Source organism: Xenopus laevis, chromosome 2L, assembly GCF_017654675.1.
Source record: "Xenopus laevis strain J_2021 chromosome 2L, Xenopus_laevis_v10.1, whole genome shotgun sequence".
NCBI lineage: Eukaryota > Metazoa > Chordata > Amphibia > Anura > Pipidae > Xenopus > Xenopus laevis.
The window spans coordinates 52,545,844-52,572,138 of NC_054373.1; the positions used below are offsets into that span (position 1 = coordinate 52,545,844).

General features: G+C 37.8%; 2 protein-coding genes across 2 annotated transcripts in view; one reads left to right on the plus strand and one right to left on the minus strand.

The window, feature by feature from the left end:
* The window catches only part of XB5951253.L (provisional ortholog of Mov10 RISC complex RNA helicase L homeolog), a 54,400-nt gene extending 50,123 nt beyond the window's left edge, over nucleotides 1–4,277 (plus strand). The window contains exons 21-22 of the mRNA XM_018246336.2: nucleotides 2,928–3,046; nucleotides 3,313–4,277. Coding sequence (XP_018101825.1) covers nucleotides 2,928–3,046; nucleotides 3,313–3,377 — 184 coding nt within the window. The 3' untranslated portion in view covers nucleotides 3,378–4,277. The remainder of the gene's footprint in view (nucleotides 1–2,927; nucleotides 3,047–3,312) is intronic.
* Nucleotides 4,278–21,854: 17,577 nt separating this feature from the next.
* Nucleotides 21,855–25,981, minus strand: LOC108707461 (olfactory receptor class A-like protein 1). The gene is made up of 2 exons (XM_041581244.1): nucleotides 25,978–25,981; nucleotides 21,855–22,804 (listed from the first exon to the last, which is right to left on the minus strand). The coding sequence occupies exons 1-2, from the start codon at nucleotides 25,979–25,981 to the stop codon at nucleotides 21,855–21,857; spliced, it is 954 nt and encodes a 317-aa protein (XP_041437178.1).
* Between the last annotated feature and the right edge of the window lie 314 nt (nucleotides 25,982–26,295).

Here is a 26,295-nt window from a genome sequence, read left to right on the forward strand (position 1 = left end):
GATTGAGAATATATTTTCGCAAATGGCGCACAAACGAGACGGGAGTTTGCGTGAGAGCACCCAATGTGCGAGGTTGTTGTGCGCGAAAATAGCGTTGACAGTAACTTAAATTCGCACTTTGCGAATATTTTCTCCACCACCAAAGTTGTGGCGTAATTCAGTCACAGAAATATTTGCAATTTGCAAATTTTTGACATATTTAAAAAGCTCTTATAGACATTCGCGTTATGAAAAAAAATTTGCAATTCTGTTTGCACCACACTTATTGAGCTTTATAAATATAACCATGCACAGGGCAAATATATTCACTTTGCGAACCAATCTGCCTTGTGCTAAGTGTATAAATGACCCCCACTGGGGCTCATTTCTAAACTTCGCGCAGGGCAGAATGATTCGCACAGTGAAAATATTTGCCCTGCGCATAGTTATATTTATAAAGCTGGATACGAGTGGTGTACTTAAAGGAACAGTAACACCAAAAAACTTAAGTGTTTTAAAGTAATGAAAATATCACGTAGTGTTGCCCTGCATGGGTAAAACTGATGTGTTTGCTTCAGAAACACTACTATAGTTCATATAAACAAGCTGCTGTGGGGCAATGGCGGAAATTGAAAAACGGCTATATGGCACAGGTTAACGAATGGATATCAGATAACACCAATAGACAGACAGAGCTTATCTTCTATCTGCTATGTAACTTGAGCTTTTTCTCCTTTGAATGGCTGCCTCCATTGCTACACAGCAGCTTATTTATATAAACAATAGTAGTGTTTTTGAAACAAACACACCAGTTTTACTAGTGCAGGGCAACACTGCATTATATTTTCATTACTTTAAAACACTTATTTTTTGACGTTACTGTTCCTTTAATGTGCAAATAGAATTGCAAATTTTTTTCACACTGCGAATGTCCATTAAGAGCTTTTTAAATATGGGGAAAAAATGCAAATTACGAATACTCTACGTCTGAATTACGACACAACTTTGGTGTTTCACGAATTTAAAGGAATTGTTCAGTGTAAAAATAAAAACTGGGTAAATAGATAGGCTGTGCAAAATAAAAAATGTTTCCAATCTAGTTAGTAAGCCAAAAATGTAATATATTAAGGCTGGAGTGAACAGATGTCTAATAAAACAGCCAGAATCCAACTTCCTGCTTTTCAGTTCTTTAACTCTGAGTTAGTCAGCGACTTGAAGGGGGGCCACATGGTACATTTCTGTTCAGTGAGTTTGTAATTGATCCTCAGCATTCAGCTCAGATTCAAAAGCAACAGATATGACCCATGTGGCCCCCCCTCAAGTCTCTGATTGGTTACTGCCTGGTAGCCAGGGTAACCAGTCAGTGTAACCCAAGAGAGCTGAAAAGCAGGAAGTAGTGGTCTGACTGACATGTTATACTTTAAATCACTCCAGCCTTTATACATTACATTTTTGGCTAACTAACTATTTTAGAAACATTTTTTATTTTGCACAGCCTATCTATTTACCCAGTTTTTATTTTTACACTGAACAATTCCTTTAAATTCGTGAAACACCAAAGTTGTGTCGTAATTCAGACGTAGAGTATTCGTAATTTGCATTTTTTCCCCATATTTAAAAAGCTCTTAATGGACATTCGCAGTGTGAAAAAAATTTGCAATTCTATTTGCACATTAAAGGAACAGTAACGTCAAAAAATAAGTGTTTTAAAGTAATGAAAATATAATGCAGTGTTGCCCTGCACTAGTAAAACTGGTGTGTTTGTTTCAAAAACACTACTATTGTTTATATAAATAAGCTGCTGTGTAGCAATGGAGGCAGCCATTCAAAGGAGAAAAAGCTCAAGTTACATAGCAGATCGATATTCGGATTTTATTTCGATGGTCGAATATCGAGGGTTAATTAACACTCGATATTTGACCCTTAGTAAATGGGCCTCCATGTGTGCCAAAATAAAGTCATGATTGAATGTGTATAAGGGGTGAGCTTATCACAGGTTAAAAGGAGTAACAGAAGGCAGTACCTGTAGTATCTGACACATGGTAGTATTATTATATGTATGTTCACTAATGCAGAGAACCTGACTGCTAAAAATGGGCAGCTTGCTTTGAAGACTGCCATTGTTGATAGGGAATAGCAATAGGGAACAGTGAGTGGCTTTAATGGTTAAGATGCAAAACAGCATATAGATAGTCCTTACAAAGAGCATCTGTATTTAAAGGAGAACTAAACCCTAAAAATGAATATGGTTAAAAATGCCATATTTTATATACAGAACTTACTGTACCAACGTCAATTTTCAGCTTGTCAATAGCAGCAATGATCCAGGACTTCAAACTTGTCACAGGGGGTCACCATCTTGGAAACACTCATATGCTCAGTGGGCTCTGAGCAGCTGTTGATTAACTAAGCTTAGGGGTCATCGCAAATTATCAAGCAGAAAATGAGGTGTGTCTGTAATTGAAGCTGATGCTACAGGGCTGATTATTAAATTCTTATGCTAATTGCACTGGTTTCTGTGTTGGCATGTAGTAATTATCTGTATTAATTACTAATGCCTTATATTGTGACATTTATATTCTATGTGTACTGTATATTGTGAGTGTGTCCCTAAGCTCAGTAAGTGACAGCAGCACAGAGCATGTGCAGTGAATCAGCAGAAAAGAAGATGGGAGCTACTGGGGCATCTTCGGAGACACAGATCTTCTCTGCTAAAGGGCTGTGGTTGCCTTGGGCTGGTACAAAAACCAAAAACATACTGTACAACATTACTAGCTACTTCATTAGTTAAGCTTTAGTTCTCCTTTAAAGCTAAAATAGACATATGATGCTTTCATCATTAGTCTGGAGTCTGTATGGGGTCTGCTTCAGTCTTTGGGTTACATTGTTAAATACTAAGGACGGTATCAAGCCTGTCGGATGTATTGTCTTCTCATATTTTTGCCCAGGTTTTTGAACTATTGCTATGAATCTGGAGGTTACCGAGGCTTCAAGATTGAATCTAAAGATCTGGATGAGAATATTATAGGAATGTTCAGCCAACTGGATCTCAATAGTCCTCCACCAGGTAAGGAAACTGAACATAATATGCTATGTAACTGGTAGACTAATAGGTAGGGGTGCACCGAATCCAGGATTCGGTTCAGGATTCAGCCTTTTTCAGCAGGATTCGGATGCAACTCAAACATTGGTATGTGTATGAGCAAACTGTAGAAAAACATTTAGTTTGTTTTGTTCATTTTGTTGTAATAACATATTTCCAAAGAAGGAGACAATCAGACTTCTTATTATAGACTGTGTTTTTACTCACTGTGGAAATTCTATTCACTCCAGGAGAAGAGAGCGGAGAGAGCTTTATGCAGCAACAACTTGAACCAGCTTGGAGGCACGACCACTGAATTCTGCATTTTCCAACAATATAACAACTCATTCACACAGAAAAATATGCATTTCCGCTGTCCTATATGTCTTAGCTGACTAAATGAACAATATGTGGCCCAGCTTTCTTGTCTCTTTTCCGTCACTGGTAAATCAGCCACACACTTCTCTCTAAGTAGTAGCAAATAATAAAGCACATGTTTCATTCTCTTGTGAGATGCTCTGATCATGACTGTAAAAAGATTCATACCCACACTGGCAGCTAAACATTCAAAAATACCTTTGCATTGAAGAGAACTATGATTGCCATATCCTGACCAGTAGAATCATGTTGGCTCACAAAAATGGAGAAGCAGGCCTGTAGTTGTATTGCCAAGGATACAACAATTCCTGTTCTTATCAATGGAAAGGCGTTTTATGTGTTTCTTTATAAATAGTTGTCTGTTAGCCTTAACCTTACTATACTGACAGCGTAGAGATCCTTCATACTGTACATAATTTGTGGAACTACTTAGCGTTTTGAAAGTTATGTTGCCAATGCTATTTTTACAGGAACAATTTTGTATGTGTCTGGCAGGAGGTATGTGATACAGTACTCCTTTTTATTTCTAAATATGCTGTACTTCTTATATGTCATTTGACAGTTTTTATGCTTAAATTATTCAATACTAGTGGACTTAAAGGATAGCATAATGGGCAAACCACCTTTTGTTCAGAATGTCCAAAAGCTGTCTGAGCCACAACATGAATGGCGACGAGAATAATAGTAGTTTAAGATTCCTTTTCTTCTATATATTGTGATATGTATGTTACGGTATATTTCTGCTGTGACTCTTACTTATCTCTAGGATGTAAAGAACAGTCGATCTATGATAAACATCAACCTTTGCATTGGCCTATTTTTAGCAACGTTTCAGAATGATTTCCCTTTTTTATTCTTCCTCTTTGCCACAATTACAAATGATATCTGTTTGATCACTTATCTCTGCAACCAGAAATGCTGATTCTCTTTGAGGAGACATTGTTAGTTACTTTTATCATGTATCTTTCTAAAGAGGCCCTCTCCTATTCCTTTCCTATGCATCTTCCATTCTGATTATCCAAAGTACTCCCTGGCTGTAAAGGTAGCAGCTGAAATCCTACCCTAGAGATCTGCAAAAGTTAAATACTTCATCTACATTATACTAAGTCTAGGGCCAGACGGAGCAGATATAAGCCTGCTGACCCCGACCACTAGTCAAATGTTCTTGTCTGTTTTTTTCGTTTAGAAGCCTTTTGTTCTGCGTAAACAGACTTAGCAGATTTCAGCAGGCTAATTTCAGCCCTGTCTGGTCCTAGCCTAAAGGTTAATGTAATGGATAAGTACATAACTTTATATTAAAAACCCTATACAATTCTAAACAGTCCCCAAAATGACATACCTCTGTCCCAACACTGAGGGGCACATTTACTAAGCTTAAGTGAAGGATTAGAATGAAAAAAAACTTTGAATTTGAAGGTTTTTTTTGGCTATTTGGACCATCGAATTGGCTACTGCGACCTTCGACTTCGAATCGAACTATTCGACCTAAAAATTGTTCGACCATTCGATAGTCGAAGTACTGTCTCTTTAAAAAAAACTTCGACTACCTACTTCGCCACCTAAAACCTACCGAGCACCAATGTTAGCCTATGGGGACCTTCCCCATAAGCTTTCTTAACAATTTCTGATCGAAGGAAAATCGTTCGATCGATGGATTAAAATCCTTCGAATCGTTCAAATCGTTCAATTCAAAGGATTTAATTTTTTCGTTTGATCGAAGTAAATGCGGTAAATCCTTCGACTTCAATATTCGAAGTGGAAGGATTTTACTTCGACGGTCGAATATCGAGGGTTAATTAACCCTCGATATTCGATCCTTAGTAAATGTGCCCCTGAGTCTGATGTATCAACAACGGGCAAATTTGCCCATGGGCAGTCACCCATGGCAACCAATCAAATTGCTGCATTCATTGTTCTACTTGCAGCTGGCTTCAAAAATCTAATCACTGATTGGTTGCTATAGCTAACTGCCCATGGGAAAATTTGCCCAGTGTTGATAAATGACCCCCACTGTGTCTGTTTTTTTGCACTTTGCACATTGTCTAGGAATTCATAAATGACCCCTACAGAGTTTCACTTGTGGGTTGCAGGTTCATTTTTGGATGGTCCTTGTTGACAAACATGTGGACTGCGTTAACTGACTAGTGTTTGCATTACTAAAAAATAGGGGCAGCCATTCAAGCACAGGATACACAGGTGATAACTAGGGATGGGTGAATTTGACGTTTCGCTAAAAATTTGTTGCCGACGCCCATTAAAGTCTATGAGCGTCCAAAAAATTTTGTTGCGTGCCAAAATATTTTTTGACGCGCGTCTCTTTTTTTTGACGCACGCCGCCATACAAGTCTATGGGCGTCATTTTGGCGAAACAAGGCGAAAAAATTCGCCCATCCCTAGTGATAACAGATAAGTCTGAAGAATCCTGTTGTACGCTACATAACTTATCTGCTGTGTATCCTGTGCCTTTTCTTCTTTTCCACGTTTTACTTTAAGTTGAAGCTGTATCTGTTCAGTCTTGTAAGAATACATTTTATTAAACTAAAATAACCCAATATAATATATAAATACAATGCAGATTTTTTTTAAAGAGGCCCTTTAAATGTATGTAATGCAGAAAAGTGAAAGGTAATGCAATTAGAACTCTCTTTCAGCTCTACAGTACATGGTATAACATTGCAGAGGCCAGTTTGCCAAACATTCCCTATACTTGTGGCATATACTGTACACTTCATGACTTCAATTGTTGTTGTGACTGATTTCATTCTAAATAAAATAAAATGCCTATTTTGAAAGGTATCTGCGTTATTGAATATCATACTTGCAAATTAAATTGTACATCTGCAAATTAGCTGTCTGATCAAGCGTCCTTTATACAGATATGCATCATGTATTTTTTATGGTTATGCAGATACCAGTACATTTATATTTCCTCAATGTGCCATTGCTTAGTGCTGGCAGTTAAAGCTGGCAGTTAAAGCTCTGGTTCATTGTTGAAAAACAGAAAAGAAAACTTTAATACAGTGTTAGCAAGACTATGATACACTGGTTATTTTTGTCTCTAAAGATTTTTTCTTTCTTGATGGCCATTTGGCACACATTTTTGTGCTACAATTAATCAAAATGAGTGGACTTATAGCAGCAAAACTTGATGATAAAAAAAACACAGACTTCAGCCAAAATGGATGACAGTTCCTTACTAGATTTAGGGGGGTTATTTATCAAGGTCCGAATTTATCTCAATATCGGCTGCTACAAACTCCAATCTAAGCAGCTTGGGTTTTTAATGCTTATTTATTATTACATTCTTCCCGAAATTTACCTTTGTGGGAAAAGCTCTGATTTTCAAGATTTTTTCGTGAATTTTCCCCGAAAACTCAGAATTTTTAGAGTTTTCACCCAAAAGCTCTGAAAACATTGTGAAATTGCCTGAAACCCCTGACACAACCAAAAATCAATGGGACTGTTTTGGATATTCAGAGTTTAGTAAATAACCCCCTTAGAGTATAATAACAGAAGGCTATCAATCTCATGAATCCTGCAATTACTACTAGAGTGATTAAAGGTAATACCAGGTGAGGTCCCAAGTATAGTAACCAGTGTTAGTCGAATTATTCCCTTTGCAGTAAGTTAGCAAATGCTAAATGCTCACTGGTTGCTTTGGGTTACCAGTCTTAGGGGCATATTTATCAAGGGTCGAATTTCAAATTGGAAAAAACTTCGAAATTCGAATTCAAAAAGACCAACCAAAATGAAGTTGAAGTTTTTTTTGTCTAATAGGTCAGTTTTCGATCGAATAGATCCGTATTCGGGCGAATTCGAATTGAAGGAATATCGCAATCAATTGAATTTGAATCAAAGTCCACCAATTGACTCCAAATAGGTTCTAAGAGGTCCCTCATAGGCTAAAACAGCAATTTGGCAGGTTTTAGATGGCGAATGGTCGAAGTCTAATTTTTAAAGAGACAGTACATGATAAATTTCGATATTCTAATTTTTTGCAAATTCGAATCGAATTTGGACTATTCCCTATGCCTATGATGAGCCTATGATTAAGTGTCCTTGGGGGACACGAAATGCGTCAGGCTTTTATCCTTTATACATAATGTAAATGAAGACTTTTTGTACTACTTCAAAAAAATTTGGACTCCTGGATTCTACTGACTGATTTACTTTTGGTGTTCCGGAGTGGTGCCTGCCCACTTTTCGAAGTTTCTGTGTGTTGCTCCCTTTTGCTGAAGGTCTGGGGCATGAGCACCCCGGAACCCATCATGGAAAGCGGTAAGCTTGTCCTTTTACTCATAATATCCATGCTTCCAATGGTTTTCATTTGGAATATTCCCTAGTCGAAGTACACAAAAAAATAGCTTGAAAATTCGAATTTTTTTCATTTGAAAATTCACCTCAAACCTCACCTCAAATCTGCCCCTCAAACTACAGGTCGATGAAAGTGCTCTAGTGACCCTGTAAGTATAAATCACTGCTTTGCAGCCCACATCAGTTAGTACATCTGGAACCCCTATTCGCATCATTGAGAGGAACTCCTCTTGAGAGCAGCGAAACCAAGTTGACTAGAGATGACAGACAATGATGTATATTTTCTTTACGCCTGAAAAAAAGGCACCCACATACTAAAATGATTCCATTGGCAATAACTCCAAAGCTCATTTGCAGGAGAAAGCTGAGACCCTTCAGGAGATCTTGTATTGTATGGAATGGATACTAACCTAACAAAAACAACAATAATATTTAGTCACTCAATGTATAAGCCAACATTTATCATACAATAAGATTAAAGCAGTGATACCCAATTCCTACCATTACCACACCCTGCAATTACTACTAGAGTGATTAAAGGTAACCAGGGTTAGTCTAATTTTTCCTTATGCAGTAAACTAGCAAATGCTAAATGCTCACTGGTTGCTTTGGGTTACCAGTTTTAATGTTGACACCTTTCTCTTTACTCTTGGTTCCTATGGAATTTCAACTCATTCAGATCAGTTGAATATTGTTTTTATACTTGAAAGCATTTCTGGAGGTATTTAAAGGGGAACTAAAGTCTAAAATAGGATATTGCTAGAAATGCTGTATTTTGTATACTAAAACATAAACATGAACTTAGTGCACCAGAAGCCAAATAAAACAAATGATTTATGCTTTCAAAGTTGGCCACAGGGGGTTATCATCTTGTAACTATGTTAAACATATTTGCAAGACCATGCACATGCTCAGTGTGGTCTGGGCTGCTATTGGTTGGCTAAGCTTAGGGATCGTCATAAATTATCAAAATAGCACAAGTCAAATAATATCTGCCAGAATCCTATACAGCAAGACTGATTAATAATCAGAATATGCAGACTGCACTGGGTTTGTGGATATGAATCTCTATACGGTCACCGGCTGCTCTACAGGGAAACAAACAAATCTGCTCAAGCTAGGTCCTCCCCCCTGCTGTTTGAAAGTATGATTATTTCTCTGCAGAGCAGCTAGGGACTGTTTTCTATCTGCAGCAGCCAGGGCAAGTAAAACGAAGGGGGAATTTCACTGCATACAGTCAGGTTTCTTATAAAAACGTTACACATTTTTTAATTCAAGTATACTGGAGATAAAAGTACAAATGGAATTTAATTTTTTTGCCTTTACATTCCCTTTAAGAGTACTGTTCTTGGAATGTCTAATCTCAGAGATGCAATAATACAAGGATATACTGTATACCTGATCAACGGTTAATGCTGATCTCGAAAAAGTTCGATTTTCAGAAACATGACCTCTTTATTGTGTTGTTTCCTGCAAAGGTAAGGAGATATTAAAGGGGTTGTTCACCTTTGAGATAACTTTTAGTATGATGTAGAGAGTAATATGAGATAATTTCTAATTTGTTTTCATTTTTTATGATTAAAGGTTTTTGAGTTATTTAGCTTTTTATTCAGCAGCTCTTCAATTTGCATCTTAACCAATCTGGTAACTAGGGTCCAAATTACCCTAGCAACCATGCACTGATTTGAATGGGAGACTGGAATATGAATAGGAGAGGGCCTGAATAAAAGGATCAGTAATAAAAAGTAACAATAACAATACATTTGTAGCATTTGTTTTTTTAGAAGGGAGTCAGCGCACCCATTTGAAAGCAGCAAATAACTCTAAAACTATAAAAAAATAAATAATGAAAACAAATTGAAAAGTTGCTTAGAATTGGCCATTCTATAACATAATAAAAGTTACCTTGAAGGTAAACCACCCCTTTAACTGAATGCTTTTAAGTGCGCTATCTACAGCAAAACTAAGGAACATGTATAAAAGAACTTCTTTATAGGGATTCTGTCACAGGAAAATCTGATTTTTACAAAGTGCATCAGTTAACAGCCCTCTTCTAGCAGAATTATGCATCAAAATCCATTTTTTAAAAGAGCAAACAGATTTTTTTATATTTCATTTTGAAATCTGACATGGAACTAGATATATTTTTAGTTTCCAAAGTGCCCTCAGCAATGTGACTTGTGCTCTTATAAACTTCAGTCACTCTTTACTGCTGATTTAAATCGAATTGGGAGCAGAAGTAGTAAATACTATTCGTAAGCATGTTGGAGACCTCTAGTGACCAAAAAGAGGCAAAACCACAATCTCAATAATTTCTCCAAAACATGCTATTCAATAAAAAAATATTTTATTCACATCAGTAGTTAAAAAACATGTATAGTAATCCCTCTAACGCCTAACGCGTTTCATGCTTACCCAGCACTTAGTCATAGGCAGAATCCAACTAGTCTCTCTTATTTAGTTCCTTAAATACTAGCACATATAGTCCCTCCCCTTAGTAAAACCAATCACATACATATGTTACAAATGCCATATATCATCCAATGGACTACAGGCTTTGTTCAAATACAATGATCTATATGTTAGATAATACATGTTACAGGGCATATACGAAAGTGTAATTCACAAAAAGTCATAAGAAATTATAATTAAATATAGCAAGTCACATCAAATGTGTAATTGAGGCCTAGTGGCAACCTGGTCTGTAGGTGAAAGATCCAATATACCTCTCTTTTCTTTAATTTCGTCAGGAGGTCACCCCCTCTAATGCCTGTCTTAATTTGTTCTATCCCTTGTATAGAAAAATACTTTAAATTACTGTTATTACATTCTTGAAAGTGCCTAGTGACATTGGTTTTGCTGCTTAGTTTAATATTGCTCACTTGGTTGATGTGTTCCCTGATACGGTCTTTCAATGATCTAATAGTACAACCCACATATTGCTTGCCACATTTAGTACAGGTAATGAGGTAAACTATCCCCCTACTGCAACAATTGATATACTGTTTGATTTTGTATGTGGTTGTAGTCACAGTCGAATTGAACTCTCCAGAGACTTTTAAATATTTACATGTGACACAACGGTTGGTCCCACACTTAAAACAACCACTGTGTCTCAGAAAATCTTGTTTGCTGCTATTTTTCTCTTTGAATAGGCTCGGAGACAATGAGTCACCCAGAGTATAGGCCCGTCTTGCTACACAACCTATTCCTGGATCTAATACCTTACAGAAATCCCTATCGGCATACAATATAGGCAAAAACTTTTTTACTGTTTTGACAATTTTTTTATATTGTCTACTATATCGTGTAATAAAAGAAATTCTTTGACCAAATTCTTTCTTATGTGTTTTATTCTGTGGGGTCAGGAGTATCTCCCTGTCAGTGGTTTCAGCTCTAGTGTAAGCCCTCTGAATAGACTTACTATTATATCCCCTTTCTTTAAATCTGTCCCTCATTTCGTCTCCCTTGATATTAAATTCATCCAAAGTAGAACAGTTTCTGCGTAATCGCAGGAACTGTCCTATTGGAATTCCAGCTATTTGGCTCCTTGGATGGCAAGACTGTGCATGTAGCAGAGTGTTACCACTACAAGGTTTCCGATAAATAGTAGTATGTATAGTATTGGTTTTGGCCATCAATTTGACATCCAAAAATTCTATTTCTTCCTTAGAGAATGTATCTGTAAAGCTTAGATTCAAGTCATTGGTGTTAATATCCACCACAAATTCCTTGAACTTATGTTCTCCTCCTGTCCAAATACACAGCAAATCGTCAATGTAACGAATATAGAATTTTAGATGTTGGTTGCTGATTATTGTCAGATGGGTTTCTTCCCACCACCCCATATAGAGATTAGCGAAGGAGGGCGCAAATTTAGCTCCCATAGCCGTCCCGCACTGTTGCAGGTAATATTGGCCATTAAACAGGAAATAGTTGTGTTTCAATAAAAAACCTATAGCTTTTAGGAGAAAGTCTTTCAACTCTTCTGTATATTTGCTGTATTTATCCAAATGAAATTTAATAGCTTCCAATCCCTTATCGTGTGGAATAGAGGAGTAAAGCGAGGCCACATCAAGTGTGGCCCAGCTGTACTCCTCCCGCCACACAATCTTGTCAAGTTTGTCCAGTACATCTGTGGTGTCCCTGACATAACTAGTCAGTCGTAACACCAATGGCTGCAAGTGAGCATCTATCCATTCAGACAGGTGCTCATTCAGTGAGCCTATTCCAGATACGATCGGCCTACCAATTGGTGGCCTTTGATTTTTATGTACTTTAGGTAAATGATAAAATGTGGGTATAACAGGAGAGCTCGGTATAAGATATTCCTTGATTATATCAGTGATCAGCTCCTTTGAATAAGCCAGCTCCACCAATGTCACTAGTTTATGTAAAAATGTTTCTGTAGGGTCCCTTTCCAATAACAAATAAGCTCCTCTAACTTCAAGTTGCCTCAAGGCCTCATCTTTATATGTTACAGCATCTAGGACTACTACCATTCCACCCTTGTCTGCGTTCTTTATGACTATGGAGTTATCTTCCTGTAGTTCCTTAAGTGCAGCTTTTTCTTTTATTGTCAAGTTAGAGGACCATTGAGTATCAGCATTCTTAAAATGTAACTGCCAAAGTGCTTCTTCCACTCTTGTCTGGAATACGTCAACCAATGGTCCCCTAAATTGTGTAGGATAAAATTCACTACGATTTTTGAATCTAGAGGTGTCTATTGTTTCTGGGGGGGTTGGGATAGCCAAATCTCTCTCATTCTCTTCCCTTTGTGCAAAATACTTTTTCAATACAATTTTCCTAACAAATTGGTTAACATCTAACATTGTTTCAAAAATATCAAAATTCCTAGTAGGAGAAAAAGAAAGTCCCTTCGCCAAAACCTGTAGATGAACAGGGGAAAGACATTTAGATGACAAGTTCATTACTTTCTCGGTGTCTTCTTCCTCAGTACATAGCTTTCTCTGTCTTTGTCCCTTGGTGTCTCTTGTTCTTCCATAGGGTTTTTGTTTTTCCATAGGGATCTGTTTGTCTTGTTCTGTGTCCACTGTCTGTTTTCTGTGTTTGATGTTTCTTCTGTCCCTAAAAAAACCTTTTGGGCTTTTTCAGTCCTGTTGGCCTGTGAAGAGACAGGGGAAGAGCCAGCAAAAGAGCCTTCTGAAAGATCTTCACCCTCCATACTTGAAAAGCTAACCTTTTTTGGGGTACTCGTATTCTTTAAAATCGATCTTTGTGAATAGTTGTGTCCCTGTGTAAATCTATTCTCCCTCCTCCTTTGTGCCCAGGTATAAACCTGGTCTCTTCCATAATCTGTCGTATCCCTATTAAATTTATTTTTCTTATTCTCCATAATGTCTAATTCAATTTTATTTACCTTTTTCTTAGTGCTCTCATATGTGTCAATATATTGTGCATGCCCTTTAAACGACTCTAAATCCTTTTCCATCCTTCTCAAATCTAATTTGATTTGTTCATGTGCTTTACTCTTATACTCAATCATCAGTTCCATTAATTTAAATGAGCAATCCGACAATATTTTGTTCCAGCTAGTAACAAATACCTCGTCTTTCTCCACAAAAGAAGGGAATTTTTGATTCTTAAACCACGTGGTATCATTTGACTATCCACATATTTTTCCAGAGAAGCTATATCCCACCATGTATAGAGTTCTTTTATGGAGAGACGTTCCAGGTCTCTAAACATTTTGATTAAATTCAGACCATCCTGTGAGGTAATTATGCTGGTACAAAATGTGCGGTTTGCTTTATCCACCCGTGTGGTGCAATCCAAAAATTCCTCCATATTGAGGAAAAGAGCAAAAAGTAGAAAATATTTAGTGTATATAACAAATGATAAAGAATGTGTATTTTTTTTTTTTTTTTTTTATATTACAAAGTACTGAGTGTATATTATAAGTGTCTATACCAATGTGTCATAAATCTTAACAACCACATTCAGCAATATGTAATATAGACAAGTGTGTGTATAACACCTTAATCTAACATGAGAATAAAAAATACTAGTACCCAATACGTTAATTAGACAATATACTAATATTCCTAGAGGTTTACAGACTCCAAGGTGGGAATGAGGGGAAGTTATACAGATCTCCTTAGACACACCCTCAGAGCACTAAATACAATTTACAGATTCAGAAAGGAGAAGTATTCTAAACAATTGCTCATAAGAATATTAAGCCAAGAAAGTTAACCATAGTAAGCAAAATATTGTTTTAGTTGTGATAAACTTGGCTCACCAAGTGTTTGTTGCGTCCAGGTGCTAATCTAGCCCCGGACGTGACGCTTGATGTGAGTCAAAAGACTTTACTGCTAGCCCCACAGATATCTTATCAATAAACAAATACTGCTCACCCGAGCCACGTGGCGCCCAGGTGCTGTTAGGCATTTATTGAATAGCATGTTTTGGAGAAATTATTGAGATTGTGGTTTTGCCTCTTTTTGGTCACTAGAGGTCTCCAACATGCTTACGAATAGTATTTACCACGTGGCTCGGGTGAGCAGTATTTGTTTATTGATAAGATATCTGTGGGGCTAGCAGTAAAGTCTTTTGACTCACATCAAGCGTCACGTCCGGGGCTAGATTAGCACCTGGACGCAACAAACACTTGGTGAGCCAAGTTTATCACAACTAAAACAATATTTTGCTTACTATGGTTAACTTTCTTGGCTTAATATTCTTATGAGCAATTGTTTAGAATACTTCTCCTTTCTGAATCTGTAAATTGTATTTAGTGCTCTGAGGGTGTGTCTAAGGAGATCTGTATAACTTCCCCTCATTCCCACCTTGGAGTCTGTAAACCTCTAGGAATATTAGTATATTGTCTAATTAACGTATTGGGTACTAGTATTTTTTATTCTCATGTTAGATTAAGGTGTTATACACACACTTGTCTATATTACATATTGCTGAATGTGGTTGTTAAGATTTATGACACATTGGTATAGACACTTATAATATACACTCAGTACTTTGTAATATAAAAAAAAAAAAAAAAAAAAAATACACATTCTTTATCATTTGTTATATACACTAAATATTTTCTACTTTTTGCTCTTTTCCTCAATATGGAGGAATTTTTGGATTGCACCACACGGGTGGATAAAGCAAACCGCACATTTTGTACCAGCATAATTACCTCACAGGATGGTCTGAATTTAATCAAAATGTTTAGAGACCTGGAACGTCTCTCCATAAAAGAACTCTATACATGGTGGGATATAGCTTCTCTGGAAAAATATGTGGATAGTCAAATGATACCACGTGGTTTAAGAATCAAAAAATTCCCTTCTTTTGTGGAGAAAGACGAGGTATTTGTTACTAGCTGGAACAAAATATTGTCGGATTGCTCATTTAAATTAATGGAACTGATGATTGAGTATAAGAGTAAAGCACATGAACAAATCAAATTAGATTTGAGAAGGATGGAAAAGGATTTAGAGTCGTTTAAAGGGCATGCACAATATATTGACACATATGAGAGCACTAAGAAAAAGGTAAATAAAATTGAATTAGACATTATGGAGAATAAGAAAAATAAATTTAATAGGGATACGACAGATTATGGAAGAGACCAGGTTTATACCTGGGCACAAAGGAGGAGGGAGAATAGATTTACACAGGGACACAACTATTCACAAAGATCGATTTTAAAGAATACGAGTACCCCAAAAAGGTTAGCTTTTCAAGTATGGAGGGTGAAGATCTTTCAGAAGGCTCTTTTGCTGGCTCTTCCCCTGTCTCGTCACAGGCCAACAGGACTGAAAAAGCCCAAAAGGTTTTTTTAGGGACAGAAGAAACATCAAACACAGAAAACAGACAGTGGACACAGAACAAGACAAACAGATCCCTATGGAAAAACAAAAACCCTATGGAAGAACAAGAGACACCAAGGGACAAAGACAGAGAAAGCTATGTACTGAGGAAGAAGACACTGAGAAAGTAATGAACTTGTCATCTAAATGTCTTTCCCCTGTTCATCTACAGGTTTTGGCGAAGGGACTTTCTTTTTCTCCTACTAGGAATTTTGATATTTTTGAAACAATGTTAGATGTTAACCAATTTGTTAGGAAAATTGTATTGAAGAAGTATTTTGCACAAAGGGAAGAGAATGAGAGAGATTTGGCTATCCCAACCCCCCCAGAAACAATAGACACCTCTAGATTCAAAAATCGTAGTGAATTTTATCCTACACAATTTAGGGGACCATTGGTTGACGTATTCCAGACAAGAGTGGAAGAAGCACTTTGGCAGTTACATTTTAAGAATGCTGATACTCAATGGTCCTCTAACTTGACAATAAAAGAAAAAGCTGCACTTAAGGAACTACAGGAAGATAACTCCATAGTCATAAAGAACGCAGACAAGGGTGGAATGGTAGTAGTCCTAGATGCTGTAACATATAAAGATGAGGCCTTGAGGCAACTTGAAGATAGAGGAGCTTATTTGTTATTGGAAAGGGACCCTACAGAAACATTTTTACATAAACTAGTGACATTGGTGGAGCTGGCTTATTCAAAGGAGCTGATCACTGATATAATCAAGGAATATCTTATACCGAGCTCTCCTGTTATACCCACATTTTATCATTTACCTAAAGTACATAAAAATCAAAGGCCACCAATTGGTAGGCCGATCGTATCTGGAATAGGCTCACTGAATGAGCACCTGTCTGAATGGATAGATGCTCACTTGCAGCCATTGGTGTTACGACTGACTAGTTATGTCAGGGACACCACAGATGTACTGGACAAACTTGACAAGATTGTGTGGCGGGAGGAGTACAGCTGGGCCACACTTGATGTGGCCTCGCTTTACTCCTCTATTCCACACGATAAGGGATTGGAAGCTATTAAATTTCATTTGGATAAATACAGCAAATATACAGAAGAGTTGAAAGACTTTCTCCTAAAAGCTATAGGTTTTTTATTGAAACACAACTATTTCCTGTTTAATGGCCAATATTACCTGCAACAGTGCGGGACGGCTATGGGAGCTAAATTTGCGCCCTCCTTCGCTAATCTCTATATGGGGTGGTGGGAAGAAACCCATCTGACAATAATCAGCAACCAACATCTAAAATTCTATATTCGTTACATTGACGATTTGCTGTGTATTTGGACAGGAGGAGAACATAAGTTCAAGGAATTTGTGGTGGATATTAACACCAATGACTTGAATCTAAGCTTTACAGATACATTCTCTAAGGAAGAAATAGAATTTTTGGATGTCAAATTGATGGCCAAAACCAATACTATACATACTACTATTTATCGGAAACCTTGTAGTGGTAACACTCTGCTACATGCACAGTCTTGCCATCCAAGGAGCCAAATAGCTGGAATTCCAATAGGACAGTTCCTGCGATTACGCAGAAACTGTTCTACTTTGGATGAATTTAATATCAAGGCAGACGAAATGAGGGACAGATTTAAAGAAAGGGGATATAATAGTAAGTCTATTCAGAGGGCCTACACTAGAGCTGAAACCACTGACAGGGAGATACTCCTGACCCCACAGAATAAAACACATAAGAAAGAATTTGGTCAAAGAATTTCTTTTATTACACGATATAGTAGACAATATAAAAAAATTGTCAAAACAGTAAAAAAGTTTTTGCCTATATTGTATGCCGATAGGGATTTCTGTAAGGTATTAGATCCAGGAATAGGTTGTGTAGCAAGACGGGCCTATACTCTGGGTGACTCATTGTCTCCGAGCCTATTCAAAGAGAAAAATAGCAGCAAACAAGATTTTCTGAGACACAGTGGTTGTTTTAAGTGTGGGCACAACCGTTGTGTCACATGTAAATATTTAAAAGTCTCTGGAGAGTTCAATTCGACTGTGACTACAACCACATACAAAATCAAACAGTATATCAATTGTTGCAGTAGGGGGATAGTTTACCTCATTACCTGTACTAAATGTGGCAAGCAATATGTGGGTTGTACTATTAGATCATTGAAAGACCGTATCAGGGAACACATCAACCAAGTGAGCAATATTAAACTAAGCAGCAAAACCAATGTCACTAGGCACTTTCAAGAATGTAATAACAGTAATTTAAAGTATTTTTCTATACAAGGGATAGAACAAATTAAGACAGGCATTAGAGGGGGTGACCTCCTGACGAAATTAAAGAAAAGAGAGGTATATTGGATCTTTCACCTACAGACCAGGTTGCCACTAGGCCTCAATTACACATTTGATGTGACTTGCTATATTTAATTATAATTTCTTATGACTTTTTGTGAATTACACTTTCGTATATGCCCTGTAACATGTATTATCTAACATATAGATCATTGTATTTGAACAAAGCCTGTAGTCCATTGGATGATATATGGCATTTGTAACATATGTATGTGATTGGTTTTACTAAGGGGAGGGACTATATGTGCTAGTATTTAAGGAACTAAATAAGAGAGACTAGTTGGATTCTGCCTATGACTAAGTGCTGGGTAAGCATGAAACGCGTTAGGCGTTAGAGGGATTACTATACATGTTTTTTAACTACTGATGTGAATAAAATATTTTTTTATTGAATAGCATGTTTTGGAGAAATTATTGAGATTGTACTCTTTACTGCTGCACTGAAAGTTGGAGTGATATCATCCCTCTTACTTTCCCCCTTATCAGTCTACCAACAGAACAATGGGAAGGTAACAAGATAACAGCTACCAGGCACCTGCATTGCTAAGAATGCTCCCATGCCCCTAGTGGTAGATATTATAATGTCACTCAATAAGTAAAACACCCAAGCCCAACCGCACATGTTTCTAAAAGCAGAGGATCATGCACAATGACCTTAGATAGGTGCCTACACACTAATATCACAGCAAAAAAATTATGAAATATATCGGTTCAGGAATAACATTTTAAATGGTAGACTGAATTATTTATAAGCTGCACAGTGTAATTTACTAATGAACATGAAAACCACACCATAAAAATCATGACAGAATCCCTTTAACAGAGTTAAAAACCAGTTCAGCTCTACAGTAAACTATTCAAGGCAAAATGAGTGCTCCGATGATTTATTTTTTATTAAAGGGGATGTATAGTTCCCCGCTCAGAAATACATATATTAGCATTTTGCTTGTCTTTAAAATTTTCCACTGTTAAAGAAAAAAAATACACTTTCTCTTGCTTCCCCCCCATGTGCCCTCAGAGCTGTTTCTTACTGTCTTCTGTCAGTGACAGAAATCATTTTTTGATTATATATATTCTCTATAAACTAAAAACGCATTTATGGAAAAAAGGCACCAAAATAGATTTTGAGATCATGTGTTTTTTTCTTTTAAATTAGTAAATCTACCTGCCCTATTTATTAAGGTATGCTATAAGTAAATGTGGCCTTTCTTGGCCTAAAAGTTTCTTGTCCAGCTAGTGATAGTAGGACATTGGTTACACTGGGCCAGCATTGAACTGAGCTGATGGGGCGTCTTGGACTTCGGTGGGCCCTGCCAGCTCAGGACTGCATCCAGCCTGGGACTGTGGCAGAGGTATAAATGTCTGGTCATGGTGGGACATTGAGAGGGCCTGCATCAGGAGTATTTGTGATAGGGGTAGTGGGTGCATGTCTAGGGCCCTGAGATGGAATTATATTTAGTCATATAACTCCCAACTGTCCCAAAATACGCAGTCAGATATAGTCTTGGATTGAGCACAAAAATGTACTCTGCCCTGTGGAGATGGTAGGTTTTAAGCTACACCTTTAGGTCACAGCTAGTTATATAGTTCCCCTCCAGTGGAAACTGTTCAAGGTTCAATATGCAGAGCCTGAATCCCGTCAGCACTGTGGTCCTTTCACTTTAGTCTTCTTATGCCAAAGAAAAGATACCTCTAGCTACAATCCTTTGCTGGAGCACAAAGCTACTCTTTATACCTCTGCCTTACTAACTTATATTCTTAGAATACTTTGACATTATGGCATTTAAAAGCCAGTTGGGATGTGGGGTCTTATCCCATATGCTGTTTGTAGAAGTTTCCTGTAGATTCCTAGAGGAAGTACAAATCCTATTCCTTTGGATGAATAGAATTGTAACCTTTTTTGAGAAATACAGGTTGCATCTATTGATGTTGGAGCGGGGCCACGAGAGGCAGTAAGTAAGATGACATAAAAGGGACAGGTCAGTGATGTAAAAGTGGGTGTGTCTGTGACTTGGGCAGGACAAGAGAGAAAAGGCAGATCTGGAGGCAGGATTAGGGGTGAACCAGGGGATAATTACAAATTTACCAGCAAATTCATACCTCCTGATTTTCGCTGGACAGTCCCAATTATTGAATTGCTCTTTGATCTCTGTAAAACTTTGTAATTTTCTCTGGCTTTTTTAGTGCAGCTTGAACAAAGTTAAAGGGGAACTCCACAAAAACATAACTTAAGCTTTTTGAAAAGTAAACATAATTTCAAGCAACTTTGCAATATACATCAATTTAAAAACATGCAGACTTTTCATGATTTTTAATGGTTTCTGACAGTTCTCTAAGCCTAGTCCCCTGCTCTCCTTCTGATCTCTCTGGCTACTTTGCTGAGCTGGCTGACTACTGTTACTTTGTATCAGCAGCCATTTGTACGGAACGCATTTTAGCACACATGCTCCTGCGTGTGCGCTCCTAACGAAGAAGTATGCAGGCTCACCTCTTATTATTTTCACTTATCCCAATAGGCTGCAGTCACACCTCTGTGCTTCCCACATATGCTCTCCATCCTTGGTCCTCCCTCCTCAGCTCTCAGCCCTCCCTCCTCAGACCTCAGCTCCTAAACCAGGCTGAGGAGGGAGGGCTGATGGCTGAGGAGGGAGGACTGAGAATGGAGAGCGTTTGTAATGAGGGCTGAGGACGGAGAACTTTTGTACTGAGGACCGACGAGTGAGGGATGGCAGCTAATGCGTGAGGAGGGAGGGCTGAGGAGCAAGAGCTAATGGCTGAAGACTGAGTAAGGAGGACCAAGGACCCAGGATGGAGGTGCGACTTTCCTTTAGGAGATTGCTTTAGGAGATTGCATGCGATTTCCCCTGAGGATGTCCTAAAATGCTTTCCGTACATCTGTCCTTAGCCTGTATGCTCCAAACACCACAATTCCCTGCACATATGATTTCAATAATGAAAGGAACATCACAGTGCAATGCATTGTGGGTTATGTAGTTCCTGCATGCTGTCTGTAAGCTGTGGAGAAGTTGTTACAATTTGTAACATCAGTGTTTAGTCCCTCCTTCCCTGCCAGGATTTCAAATGGTGCAGAAAGAGAAGAACTGTTACACAGCCGGATTTCAGCATAGAAAATGCCATTTATTCATACTTTTTGACGAAACCGATAACGGTGATGGGTATATTAGGGGTTTCTGTGTTATGTGGGCCTCTTTATCAAATTTTGGTTTCAAAGCCGGAGTTCCCCTTTAATGAGAGAGCCCAGAATATCAATACCTGCACTTAGATACAATTGTAACTAATAAGATAGGACAAGACCAGCTTAAATAGGAATTTCACCTTTATTAACAAAACTGTAACAACACATAAAGCATGGTCCTAAGACCCCCAGAATTGTGTTCAAATAACATAACCTGCCAAGTTAAATGTGTAAAATGGGCATGGAATTGGATAGACAGTATTTATTACAAGAAAATACATTGCAAATCAATCCTGCTATTTATATATAGTTATCATCCAAATATGAAACATATTTTTAACAAACATTGGGACATGTTATCACATCCTTCGTATACTGTGATTGAGTTTCAGGATACCCCCCATGCCATAATTTAGAAGACTCTGGGATATACTAATCAAAGTGAGTGTTGGGACTTTGAAAAAAGCCTGGTGCTTCCAGTCTGCTATATGACTGATAGTAAAGACTGGCCTGGCTTGTACCGCCTGCCACATTTTAAATCAAGTCCAGCTGTTTTTAGATTTACCTATACTAGATATACCATATACTAGATATACCATTTACTAGATATACCATGACCTGGATGAATGAAAATCTTCATAGTCATTTTAAATCAACATTTAACATTTAATAGGTGCAGATCACAGCAATGCTAAAAGTTCAATGAGCCCTAGAAAGTTTGACACAGTGTTAGCAAGACACATGTGATACACTGGTTATTATTCTTGATTTACATTCTCTGTTCCTGAATGGCCATCTGGCAAACATCTTTTTGCAAAAATGAATCAAAATGAGAGGACTTATAGCAGCATAACTTGAAGATAAGAAAACACGGACATCCACCACAATGGGTGAACCGTCTTTCTTATATGTGGCGTATAATGTCAAAAAACTATCAACCCCATGAAACATAACATACAGGGAAACAAGAGAAATAATTATTTTAGAAGCTCTCACTTCTACACTTTGCGTTGTGCTCTGGAGATATCTAACTTGCTGGCTGTGCCTCTTCAGTATAACTAACATGGTGATACTACATAATGTCATAAGAGCTAGATGTAAGTAGTCTATGCCTGTAGTAAACATGGTAATGAGAATTTCAGGTATATAATCTAAGAATGTTGCATAGCAGAAACCCATATTTACAGCCCTTTGAGGTATGGTGTTGTTCACTGGAGCACCCACAGTTAATGGCATGATTATATAGGTGGACATATGGAGGATCCAGAAACCTACAAATGAGTGAAGAATGTACTTTGATACTAGATTTTTAAATATTCCCCATGGAGTTACTGTGGGAGCTATAGTTGCTAACTGAAACACGCTCAAATTACAGGTTGATGATATAGAAAGTGCTCTAGTGACCCTATAAGTATAAATCACTGCTTTGCAGCCCACATCAGTTAGTACATTTGGCACCCCTAAAAGCATCATTGAGTAAGGAACTCCTCTTGAGAGCAGCGAAACCAAGTTGACTAATGTGAGATGACAGACAATGATGTCTATTTTCTTTATGTCTGAACAATCTGCAACCAAATAAGCTGCTAAAATGATTGCATTACAAATAACTCCAAAGCTCATTTGCAGGAGAAAACCCAGACCCCTCAGGAGATCTTGCATTGTGTTTACTGGATGTTCACCTGAACAAAAACAATAATAATGTTCAGTCACTCAAAAAACAACATTTATAAGGTCAATAATGGCCACTTCTTACCATTACAAACACCCCCCTCCCCATCCCTGCAATTGCTACTACAGTTACGGGACCTATTAACCAGAATGTTCTGGACCTGGGCTTTCCGGATAACGGGTCTTTCCGTAATTTGGAGCTTTATACCTTGAGACCACTAGAAAATCATGCAAACATTAAATAAACCCAATAGGCTGGTTTTGCTTCCAATAAGGATTAATTATATCTTAGTTGGGATCAAGTACAAGGTACTGTTTTATTATTACAGAGAAAAGGGAAATCATTTTTAAAAATCTGGATTATTGGATTATAATGTAGTCTATGGGAGACGGTCATTCTGTATTTCGGAACTTTCTCGATAACGGGTTTCCGGATAACGGATCCCATACCTGTACTACCATGGTTACATTACACACTTACACAAATACTACCATCCAACCAAAGTTGAGTAATATCAATTAGGTTTTGCTCCCACTATTCAAACTGCTACAATTTGGGTTACTACACCTGAATAGGGATGTAGCGAACTGTTCTGCTGCGAACTAGTTTGCGCGAACTTCGACCGTTCGCGTCCGCCGAATGTTCGCGAACGTTTGGGAACGTTCGCATTTTGAGTTCGCGTTCGATTCGAATACAAGTCGTTCGACCATTCGACCATTCGAATTCCTTCGACCGCTAAAATCGAACGATTTCCATTCGTTCGAACGATTGTAAGCATTCGATTCAATGAAAAGCATTCGATCGAATGGCTTCGATCGTTCGATTCGAATGAAAATCCTTCGATCGAATGATTAAAATCCTTCGATCGTTCGAATCGAACGATTTTAGCGGGTGTTCGAAGTTCGCGAACTGTCCGCGAACGTTCGAATTTTTTGCCGGTGTTCGCGAACGGCGTTCGCGAACACCAAATCGGCAGTTCGCTACATCCCTACACCTGAATAATGTTGCCGTCTTTCTTGTTTATAATGGAATTTGAAGTCATGTAGATCAAATGCAAATTCACTTTTATAGTTCAAAGTTGAGACTGTAAATGTTTTTTTGATGACAATAATACAGGGGTAATCAATGGCCAGGGTTGATCCCTCCGAACAAATTTGATTTTGTAAACCATGTTGTGTCTTTTCCTGCAGAGACATAAGATTGTTTTCAATTAATTCCCAAAATAACTTACACGTGTATAGGATAGAAAATACCTATAACTAGAGGTTCACTTATACTTATGTTACTGTAATTCTATGTCAGCATCTTTTGCATGGATAAAGGAGTACAGAAGGAATAGAGTAAAATAGAAACTGAAAACAAATACTGAGAAAATTCTGTGTTTTTAACCTAAAAGATCTGAAATCCTCAGACACAGATCATAGGTGGCAGTACAGACAGAATACAACAATTCTATTTTATACTGTATATAATTTTTAAATAGAACATAACCTAAGAATATATGCTGTGGGAAGATTAGCTTTTATAATAGTAGGCAAATGGGTTTCTTGTGCAGAGAAGAGAAAGTGCTGCTGAAAATAGGATGTTGTACAGTATTTACCTTATTCAGCTGAAAAACACATCAACAAGATGCTTGTCTTCATATGACATCGAAACTATATAAAACAGTCTCTCTTACAGCTGAGACTATAGTCTTCCTGTCTACCACAGGGCCTCTCCCAGACTCTGAACATCACAAGGTTGGCACTCCATTACTCAGTTCAGAGATAACTTACCTCAATTAGTCGTGCCACACAGGCTACTTCCAAGTTAGCTTTATCATTGCACTTTCCCAAACACAGGCCCAGTCACAAGCCCCCTGGCTCTCTCTCTCTCAATCTCAGGCACCACAGCCCACTTGGGCTTCTCAGGCTTCTTCTCACACATTGGGAACAGCCAGAACCCCCATGTATTGGAGCACACCCCTTTTACCTTTATTTGCCATCCCTGGTAACTGACCGCTCCAAGCCGCCTAAGGCAAGGTTTTCACCTTGGCTCATGGCAGGAAAGGCCCTGCCAGTATCCTCTAGGCATCCCCCTACAGCCTATATCAGACAGTTTTAAGTCTAAGTTAATCACATCCACTGCCATCCCAGAGTCGAGGTCTCAGCTCACCTTCTCATAAAAATTAAATTAGTCTGGCAAGATCTATTATGCATAAAATTATGCTAGCACAAAATCATAGTATTATTATTTGCTCCAGATGATCTTATTTTATTTACGTCTAGTGATGGGCGAATCGGTGGCTTTTCGGCGAAAAATTTGCGAAACGTCGCCTGCGTCCGTTTTTGATGCCGGTGTCCGTTTTTTGATGTCGGGGCAAATTCGCTGGCGAAAATGCAACGGCGTCCAAAAAAACGGATGCCTGCTTCCATTTCTTTTGACGCCAGCGAATTTTCGCGGCAGTTTAGCAAATTTATTCGCTGCCGGCAAATCACGGGAACTTGACGCAAATTTGCGCCTGCCGAATAAATTCGCCCATCACTATTTACGGCTTTTTCTCACTTATTGCAAGAACAAGGTCTATTTTATTCACTTATTTCATCTACAGAAAAATAGCAAACACTGCTTTAATTATGAACATACAGCGACGGGAGGTTTAATTTAGATTAAGATTTTGTATTCACAGAAAAACTAAATTCAGCATTTGCAAGTGCAATCTTAGACCACTGAAAAATCACAAGAAGGTAGCCTCTGGATCTGGAAATAAACATGCGTTGTAAATGGCTACGAGAGAGCTGGGCAAAACTGGCACACTAGTTCCTTTGACTTGATTTTACATATATGGCAGGCAGACATTTGTGCTGAATGTAATGTCTAGTAAATATAATGTATTATATATTAAATATATTGCATTGTTATGTAAATCCATTAGAGATCAGAGGGTAGTCTGTGCCTGCCTATTCATCAGCCATCAGATAAGGCAACCTAGCTGCACCTGTACTTTCCTTGCAGGGGAAGTTCAGATGCAGCTACGTTGCCTTATCTGATTCCTTCATAATATAAATTAACAAATCTGAGCATGGCTCCCTGGTACATTCTTCCAGATAAGAGTTAAGAAAACCAGAACATCTTGCTCAGAAAATTAGGCAAACTGCTCTGCTGTCTTCTTAATCGTGAGATAAGAATACTGCACATACTTACCCATGTCCTTCTCTTGTGCAGCTGGTGGAATGTAGCCGCCTTTACTTGTTCCTATATATTTTTGCTTTATATACAAAGTGTTGTTGTCTCTAGAGTTATCATGTTGCACTGGGTATTCCTTTACTCCTGTGGCCAATTCTTTCAGTTAAGGAAAGTAGGTTTGTGACATGGTTTGTGTCTACAGATAAAAGATTTAGGGGTCATTATACTTTATTACATTTTGACATGGTGTTTTTATTCCACTATTCAAGGCAAAAAAGTAATCTCTAATGTGTTTTTTTAACCTTTTTTTTAAACATATTTTTGCTTGTATTTACA